This window comes from Ceratotherium simum, chromosome 11, assembly GCF_057802395.1.
Source record: "Ceratotherium simum simum isolate JZ-2026a chromosome 11, ASM5780239v1, whole genome shotgun sequence".
Taxonomy (NCBI): domain Eukaryota; kingdom Metazoa; phylum Chordata; class Mammalia; order Perissodactyla; family Rhinocerotidae; genus Ceratotherium; species Ceratotherium simum.
This window is the reverse complement of record NC_141910.1, coordinates 17,262,472-17,271,674: the sequence shown is the minus strand read 5'-3', so window position 1 is coordinate 17,271,674 and position 9,203 is coordinate 17,262,472. Positions and strand designations below refer to the sequence as shown.

General features: G+C 42.1%; 1 protein-coding gene across 1 annotated transcript; it reads right to left on the bottom strand.

Moving 5' to 3' along the window:
• Positions 1-2,616: 2,616 nt before the first annotated feature.
• BMP10 (bone morphogenetic protein 10) lies at positions 2,617-8,965 on the bottom strand. The gene is made up of 2 exons (XM_004435596.3): positions 8,632-8,965; positions 2,617-3,584 (listed from the first exon to the last, which is right to left on the bottom strand). Exons 1-2 carry the CDS (start codon positions 8,963-8,965, stop codon positions 2,644-2,646), a joined length of 1,275 nt encoding a protein of 424 aa, XP_004435653.1. The 3' UTR covers positions 2,617-2,643.
• Between the last annotated feature and the right edge of the window lie 238 nt (positions 8,966-9,203).

Below are 9,203 nucleotides of genomic sequence, written 5' to 3'. Positions count from 1 at the left end.
AGTGCTCCCAACAAGGTTTCTCCAGGAACCTGGCAGAGTCACCAGAGGGCGTGTGGAAAGCAGGGCCTGGCACATTTTAGTGTTCTAATATCAGTGTGCTAATAGCAGCGGGGTGCCAGAGCTGGCATGCATGGCTCCTGAGAGCCGACTGTTAAGTTTTCAGGAATTTTGCAAGCCGGTTGACACCACATTGGTAGCTTGAAATAAGCCATAGTGGGAGTAGCTACGCTATTGAAATTCACAAATCAGGGCTTATTCCCTCCCAGGATTGCTGGCTGTAAATCATTTACCAGCACACCACTGTCTTATGTATTTTAGACATAAAGAAAATTTTGCTTGATTTTTATCTAACCAAACTATCCTGTTCAGTCGAGGTTTTACTGTATATCTATTACAGCGTCCTTTGAAAAGGATAAGAAGTACCATAGAGTGTATGAGTATACTGTGTATACTGTGGGTGTAAAGGATGCACCACATCCCACTGAGGGCTCTAAGTGTGGCTATCCAAAGCCAGTTACACACACACACATGCACACGTACACACACATGCCTACATGCCATTTTATATGGAGACTATTCCATAAATGAATGATTCTGAGCTGCATGGCCATCTCAAATTATCAATCACCGTATACTCACTGGTGGTCAAAATACCACTTTTCCTGGGCAATGAATTCCCCAGGATCCACTCTCTGGATACCAGTGGACAATAGATATACAGAGCTGAGGTCCATACTGGGCAAAACGTCCTTCAAAATAGCTTCCCTTGCCTCTATTTTCTAGTGCAATATGAATGTATAACCCCAAAAGGTTTGTGAAAGGGAGGCTGATGGTTTCCCAGGGTTAAAAAAACATACAAGAGTTCTTAAGGAAGTATGCAACAGGGTGAGTGGGGGACAGTGTACTAGAAACCACATCCCTGATTCTAGTGTGAACCATTCGTGTTGTCTGCCTGGAGGTGTTAGCACAGTTTGAGAACTGCACTGCTCTGGTTCTTCCTGCACAAAGCATATGATCCCACGTGGTGGGGGTGGTGGTGGTGGTGGTGAGGGAGAGGGGGGTTGCTAAGGCCAGAGCCGGAGTCTCGGTGTCCTTCCAACTGGCCAACTGCTGACAAACCCACCGGCCTATTCCTGTCAGGAACACGTCCAATCCCTTAGTCCTGGCCAGTTCCAAAGTAGGAAGACTACAGAATGGGAAGGATGGGAAGGCTACAGGGTTTCTACCACGGGGCAAACCTGATTTCAAAATTCAGGCTTAGCTTCTGAGTCGTTTGCTTGTGTGTCTGTTCATTAATTTGTTTATTTACATGTGTCCATTTAGACTCTGATTTTCCTTTCCTTATACTTAAGTATTCTTCATGAACAAAACATTTCATAAAAGATTATTAAAATAAATCAAATTAAATATTGGGGGAAACCTAGAAATTAGAGCTAACTCCATTCATCCTGAAAACAAATGCTTTCGCATGTCCCCTTCCGGCCCACAGCAGGGGCAATGAAGGATAGTGCAGATGGGGGACACAGGCATGGGAGAAGGATGTGGGGCAAAGAAGAAAGAGGGAAGGACAAGGTGGAAAAAAACAAAAGCAGAGGTGCAGACGCAAGGGAGAAATATTAAGAATTGAAGAAAAATGTTAAGAAGTAAAAAGTCCAACAAACAGATCCCTTCTGATTTTCCTCCCGTGGGTCATTGATAATTTTATTTTGTCCAAACAACTTAATTCTCCAATTAGAACTGCTTATAATTTTACAAACACATCCTAGGATAGCTTCTATATCCTTTCCCCCTCCTCCCCTAGGAGCCGCCTTGCACCTCCTTTACTTCTGCAGTAATAAATGCCAACACGCATGGCTTTGCTTTCCTGTTATCTCAGGAACAGATGTCATCCTGAAGTCCCCTGTTTCCCTTTCTTGACTAGGTGCTGCCTTCTAGAGCTCATTGGTGCTCGTGGGTTCGTTCTTGCTATTGTACCTTAGGCCACTGCTTCTTGAAGCCATTGGGTTTCTGTATCAAATAACCCCTCCTCTAAAACATGCAGCATCCTTTACCAGACCCTGCTGCTCCCAGCAATGGCAGAAACTCAACTGACAAAAGCGACACCTGCATTTCCCATGGTATTTAGGAAATGTAATACTTCCTAGGATGGTTAAATTCCTGGTGCAAATTATCTTGATATAAATCCTGCTCAGAGAAGAGGTGACTGAGAACATACCATTGGCTTTTAATATATACACATTTGGTTGAGTAATGCACATGTATGAGTCTAATCTATCTCTATAGAACCTGAAGAGTTTTATAAGTTTATCTATGTACACATATACATCCACAAATAACTATCTTTCAACACTGTATTTCTGCTTAGGGATTGTTGTTTTCAAAGTGACATAGAGGACAAGTAGTGTGAGCTTACCACTTGCTGTTAGAGGTGGCACAGCAAGGAAATGGCAAGTCCAAAGAAAAACAGATTGGAAGGGACTAGATTGTATAGTAAAATATGCATCTCCTACAACAAACCGACCTGTCAAATTCCCTAAGGCAACAAGCCTCTATGATCTGTACACCCTTATTAAATAATCTCTTTAAATAGGAACACAAAATATACACATTTACAGTTATTAAATAAACCACAGGACTCCTCTTCTATCTACAGCCACATTCAGAGACGGCCATGCCTTCATATTTAAACTTGTAGGTGACGACACCTTTGTCTAAATAGAGAATGGAGATGGGCTCTAGCTTGGTGGGCACACAGCAGGCTTTGGAAGCCTTCTGGGAATTCTTGAGGTGGACCAAGGCCTGGATAATTGCATGCTTTGTGGGTGTGAGATGCTCTGCCAGGGGGTAGTTGCAAACGCCACGGCATTCGTAGGCTTCGTATCCAGGTGGGGCAATGATCCAAGAGTCCCAGCCAATTTCCTTAAAGTCAATGTAGAGTGGGGTCCTCTTGCAGTAGTTTCCTTTGGCATTCCTTCTGATACGAGCAGTGGAGTCATAGATGATGTTTGACCTCATCTGCAGCAATGCCTCTTCCCCAGGTCCACTGGAAAAACCATCTAGGCCCAGGTTGTCCAACTCCAGAAATTGCTCATGGGCAATCATTTCACTCAGTTCCTCCTTCCCCTCCTTCTCACTGCTTTGGTCATCAGAAAACACGACAAGCAAAGGGTCATGCTTATTCTGGGCACTGGTATCTATTTCCAGTTGTCCCCTGCTAGCGTCCCCTGTTTCATCCTGTGTGCTCTCGATGTAGACCTCCAGCTGGTGGGTGGATGAGCCTGACTTTTGCCAACGTCTGATGGCATCGGTGACATCAAAAGTCTCCCACTCACTGTTGGTTCCATAGATCTCTCCTGACACCAAGACCAGCATGTTTCTCTCACCCTCGTTGTCCCCTTTGCCCTCTAGTACTTCATAAATGGTAATTTTCCGGTCCACTCCATCGTACATCATGCGATCTCTTTGCACCAGGGTGTACAACCTGAGTTCAGCCATGATGACCTCTTCATGGTGAGGAATGGACACATTGAAGAAGAGAGGGTATTTTCGGAGCCCATTAAAACTGGCTGGTTGGGAAAAGAGATCTGCAAAAAAGACAAAAGTCAGATTTGCAATATGTTTCAGAGAAAAACAGATGTTTATTTACATAATAAGAGGGCCTGTCCATGCAGGAAGCTTGATACAGAGAGAAAGAGGGGAGATCAATGAAAACAAACACAATGTTAGCATTCTCTGACACAGAAAATACTGAAAGGTCAATGGTAGAATGCTAAACTCATTTAAGCTGCCAAGACGAAAATGAAAATGGCTGCCTAATGAATAGGAGAAAACTCTCCCAGCCTTGCTTGTCGTAGCTTATCAGCCACAGAATTATAGAACCAGGAGGGACCTTGGAGATTGTGTGGGCAAGCCTCCAATTTTTCTAACCAGTGAGGAGCTATCAAATTGGACATGTGGTAGTTGTTCTTGTCTTGAAGATTTTCAGGGATGTGGATTTCATAATTTTTCGTATTTGTATTTGTAATGGGTGGAGATCCCCACATAAGGCACTGGTTTTCCTGAAAGACCTCCACCTAGACCAGCGGTTGGTAAACTGTAGCCCATGGGTCAAACTGGGCCTGCCACCTGTTTAGGGAAATAAAGCGTTACTGGAAATTAGCCTTGCCCACGGCCCCGTGGCTTAGAGGTTAAGTGCGCACGCTCTGCTACTGGCGGCCCGGGTTTGGATCCCGGGCACACACCGTCGCACCGCTTCTCTGGCCATGCTGAGGCCGCATCCCACGTACAGCAACTAGAAGGATGTGCAACTATGACATACAACTATCTACTGGGGCTTTGGGGGATTAAAAAAAAAAAAAGGAGAAGGATAGGCAATAGATGTTAGCTCAGAGCTGGTCTTCCTCAGCAAAAAGAGGAGGATTAGCATGGATGTGAGCTCAGGGCTGATCTTCCTCACAAAAAAAAAAAAAAATGCTAAAAAAAAAAAAGAGATTAGCCTTGCCCATTTGTTTCTGTGTTGTCTGTGACTACATTGCATTACAATGGCAGAGTTAAATACACACGACAGAGAACAATGGCCCACAAAACCTAAAATATTTACTGTCTGTCTGGCCCTTTACAGAAAAAGTTTGCTGACCCCTGCTCTAGACACCAAAGGTTGACAAGGTCAACAAGATAACCATACACCAAGGCGGGCACAGCAATTGAATTCTGGGTCTGTGGTCCTTGACAAGGAGGAATGGGAGAAAATGAAGCTTGGGGATATATTGGTTGTCTTAGTCTTGTATCCTTCACACCTGGCATGGAGTTTAGCACATACCAATCACTCAGAATGTTTATGGAACAAGTTTTTAAGGGTGCTTTAGTCTTAGAAGCACACCTCCAAATATGATCATGTTGACTTCCTATCTGATAATTTTATAGGAGTCCAAAGTTCCTGTACACTTGCTCCAGGTAATACATGTCTACAAGGAAGCCCTGAGGCATTTGTCACCAATCAAAGCGTTCCATGACACCAAAGATGCTAAGGACCACCAATTAAGGGGTTCTCTATCATCTTTGGCAGCATTTTCCCAACTGTATACCCAATTCATGATGTCAGTGGGGTCCCTGTTCTAGATTGTATTCTTTAATATTTTTCTTTAATTTGATCTGATTATTTTTATACTTATTACCTCTTTTAGACTTGTCCTAAGCAACAGCCTTCATGAAATGAGAGGTTTGAGGTGATAGTTATGTAGATTTTTTTCCAATCCACGTTAATAAAAATACATGATGAGGGTCGGCCCCATGGCTTAACGGTTAAGTGCATGCACTCCGCTACTGGCTGCCCGAGTTTGGATCCCGGGCGCGCACCGACGCACTGCTTCTCCGGCCATGCTGAGGCCGCGTCCCACATACAGCAACTAGAAGGATGTGCAACTATGACATACAACTATCTACTGGGGCTTTGGGGAAGGAAAAAAAGGAGGAGGATTGGCAATAGATGTTAGCTCAGAGCCGGTCTTCCTCAGCAAAAAGAGGAGGATTAGCACGGATGTTAGCTCAGAGCTGATCTCCCTCAACAAAAAAAAAAAAAAAAAAATACATGATGATTTCACATGATTCACAGCTTACTCTGGGTACCACCTCAAGTCACCTCATACACTGCCAGTGGGAAATACTAGTCAATGAAATGAGTTTAAACTCTCTAGCATGGCTCTCAAAACTAGCTATAACCAGCTCTTAACCTCTTGATCCAGTCATAGCTCCCATTCATCCGCTATAGTGCATGGAACATTGCAATTGATCTATTGATATTTGTTGAAAGATTAAATACATTGTAAACCCTCCTATTTAAAGTAGACTGATCTCTTCACCACTTGCCAAAACACTCCTTTGCTTTACTATGTACTGCACCTTTGAATATGTTCTTCTGACCCTTGGAAAGCCCTCTCCCCTCACCTCCACCTCTGTAGCTGTGACCCTCACTTTCTTACTGCCCTCTCTAGAAGTTCACTTCTTTCTGGGTCACTTGAGTACTTATTCTCTGTGTCTCTCCTTTGACCTTTGCCATTTACATCCTTATATTTCAGTTGTCTTTTTATGAATGGATCTTCCCAACTAGATTGTCATCATGCTCGCGGATACCACAGCTTAAACTCCCTTTCATGCCTCCAATATACCAAGATGCCTTAAACAGTGGTAGCACTTTCAAGATACTGATAAGTTGATGATTCTGGGCATCAGACCAAATTGATTTATGGGCATGACATGTGTCCTTAATACATCAAGTAACTTAGGAGTTGTCCTCCATTATAAGAATGAAAGAGATTTGACTCCCCTGGACAGGGAACATGAGAAGATCAAAAATAGGGGAATAGACTGGTTGCTCCATCTGTGAGAAAGGTGCAGAATAAAAGCTCATTGTAGTGGGAGGAAGGGATTACAAAGGAGCACAAGGAAACTTTTGGTCTGATGAATATGTTTACTATCTTGATTGTGGTGATTGTTTCAGTGGATGTTTATATATGTCAAAATCTATCAAATTATACATCAAATATGTGCAGTTTATTATATGTCAATTATACTTTAATAAAGCTGTTAAAAAATAATTTCACTGTGTATGTGCAAATATAGTAAGTAATAGTTGGAGGTGTTGCCTTTCAGGCAAGGGAACTAATGTTTGTTGAGCAAATTTCATGTGCCACGTGCTTTGCAAACATTGTTTTGGTTAGTTCGTACAATGACTCTATAATGCAGGTACTGCTGTTCTGTTCATTTTACACCAGAAGAAATCGAGCCTCAATGCAGAGAACTGACTTCCCCAAGATGACAAGGTGAGATCAGAGCAGTGGTAGGAATTGAAGTCATGATTTTTCCATCTTGAAGGTGGTACTTGTTTTCCCCTGATTAGTTAGATTTGGAGGAGGTTTTTTTTTTTTTTTCCATCTTTGTCTCCTAGGGAGCTGCACTGAGCACACCCAGAGAGTCAAAAGAGAGACAGTAACAGCCAACAGGGTGAGCCCAATGCAGGAGTCATGTCTTTGGGGCTATGCATTTCCACCCGCAGACTGGCGGGGGGGGACAGCTGTGTTGTCCACTGAGAGATTTGCTCCTACCCTTGCTAGTCTCCAGTAACAAGAAGCTTTTAAACTCCACTTCCTGACCTGGATCATCCAAATCCTCCACAGGAGAAGCGAGAACTGAAAAACTTCTATTTTCCCACCCACACCCTGAGCCAGGCACCTCAGGTTCAGTTTTCAGAAACATAAGGAAGAGTTCCCATGAAAGGAGGCTGTTTATTTTCAATTCTGACTCACCTCCAAATGGAATCTGTAATTTCAGCTTTCCATTTCCATTATGTTACTAAATGTTACTAAATAACATTTCCAATATGTTAATAAATATTTGAAATTTTCACGGTCACCTAAATTTTAAAAGCAAATGGTATCTCCAGGACTGAGCAATACCTACTTAACATTTCCTGCAATGCCTAGAGTTCAAGGAATTCATTAGTAATAACTAGCCTTTGTTCAGCACTTCATAACAAATGCATTGCATTCTTACTTGTAACCTCTTTGAAATCGCTCTTTTGGGTTATGTAGGTATATTATTCCCAATTTACTGATGAGGAAATAGAGGTTCAGGGAAATTAAGCTAATTATCCACAACTACTAAGTCACTCCTGTTTCAAAATTCCAAATCCCAAGCTATTTCTTTGCCACCACCTTTCTGCTTTCAAGAACATTTGCCAACATCAATCTAAACCCCCTTTTTACCTGGTTAATGACTATAAAAGCATAATTGGTAAATATTAAAAAGTTAGTTTCTTTGGACTCACAGCTTTTAACATAGATAGTAGAAAAAAAACTTTTTTGCCCACTAGTACCATATTAAACAAAGGGTTAACTTGTTAGGTCATTAGATTTAGTTACTGAATAGAGATCTGGGGGGAGAAAACACACTTCTCCCACTGATAATTAAAGCTTGTGCATTGCTCTTCATAAAGACACAGAAATAAGCTGGATCACTAACTGGGCTGTGTACACTTCCTGAAAACTCTAAACAGTGCTTCGGGGATATACATGTCACATCAAACACAACAAGACTTTAAAAAGAATCTCTAAAATATAAGTTTCCATCCTATTTGAACATTTCTTAAGTAAGGTCACAAAATGAAAACTCATCCAAAGTTTGAGGAAAACACCCATCACTTTCTGTTTTTTTGCCTATTTTCATTCTAAGTAGAAATTGACATATTTTATAGTCAATTGAAAGCCAAATGGAAACTGAGGCCCATCTGGAAAATGACAGATAAAGGTACAGTAGTAGACCAATATTAATTATTTTTATTATTTGCTGTCTAAATTAAAAATTCTTAAAGCCCAGATTGTGATGTCAAAATGGTAGAAACTTTATGGCTTTGGTTTAAAAGATATTCTTTAACACCTTTAACACCTTTAACACCATTTGGGAAATGACCGTAAAAATGGTATTGACCAAAATGTGCATTGTTTTGTGTTTCTGTGTACACACACCCTTATATAGATGTATTCACCTTTATCTATATTATTTCCATGAATTGTAAATTTACTTGTCATTTATTGAAAAAAACCCAAGCCAAATTTCATCAGTAAAATGTAAATTTACCTTCATTCTTGAAACTCCTGATGATGTTGGCAGATGGCATGGAGGTCCGATCGGTTGCAAATTTGTTATAGAGTTCCAACATGTACTCTGGCGGGTCAACCTTGGGTGAATCCTGCATAGGGATGTCAGACAGGTTCAATGTCTTGAGAAATTCATTTTTCATGCTCTGCAGCAGGGTGTTGAAGTCAACACCATCTTGCTCTGAGAAGACATCATCGAAGAGGGGCATATCTTCTTCCAGAGGCGACCGCTCCAGGCTCATGATGGGGCTTCCAGAAGCCAAGTGAGCCACTAGGCAGAAGAGAGCACACAGCTCTAAGGCCAGGGAGCCCATGACTCTGCTCGAGCCCCCAGGCCAGCCCAGGAAGGTTTAACTCTCCTGGGCTCTAAGTGGCAGTTTTATCTTGCGGAGCGTAAATGTCTCGTGTCACTGGAGACAAGTTTGGAAACTCTTCCCCTCTCTCTCCCTCCCCCTACCATTCTTCCTCTCCCCCCAAAAGTCAGGTTGCAGTAATTGGATAACAAAATCCCCTATAGGGGCCTAGCTTTTCTTATCTCTCTAGTGTAAACTT

Bases quoted from the DNA above. Each gene is read 5' to 3' on its own strand.
- BMP10 (XM_004435596.3), bottom strand. From the start codon at position 8,965: ATGGGCTCCCTGGCCTTAGAGCTGTGTGCTCTCTTCTGCCTAGTGGCT. The intron at 3,585-8,631 runs GTAAATTTACAT...TCTTTTTTGCAG, and splicing joins CAGGAGTTTCAAGAATGAAG to ATCTCTTTTCCCAACCAGCC.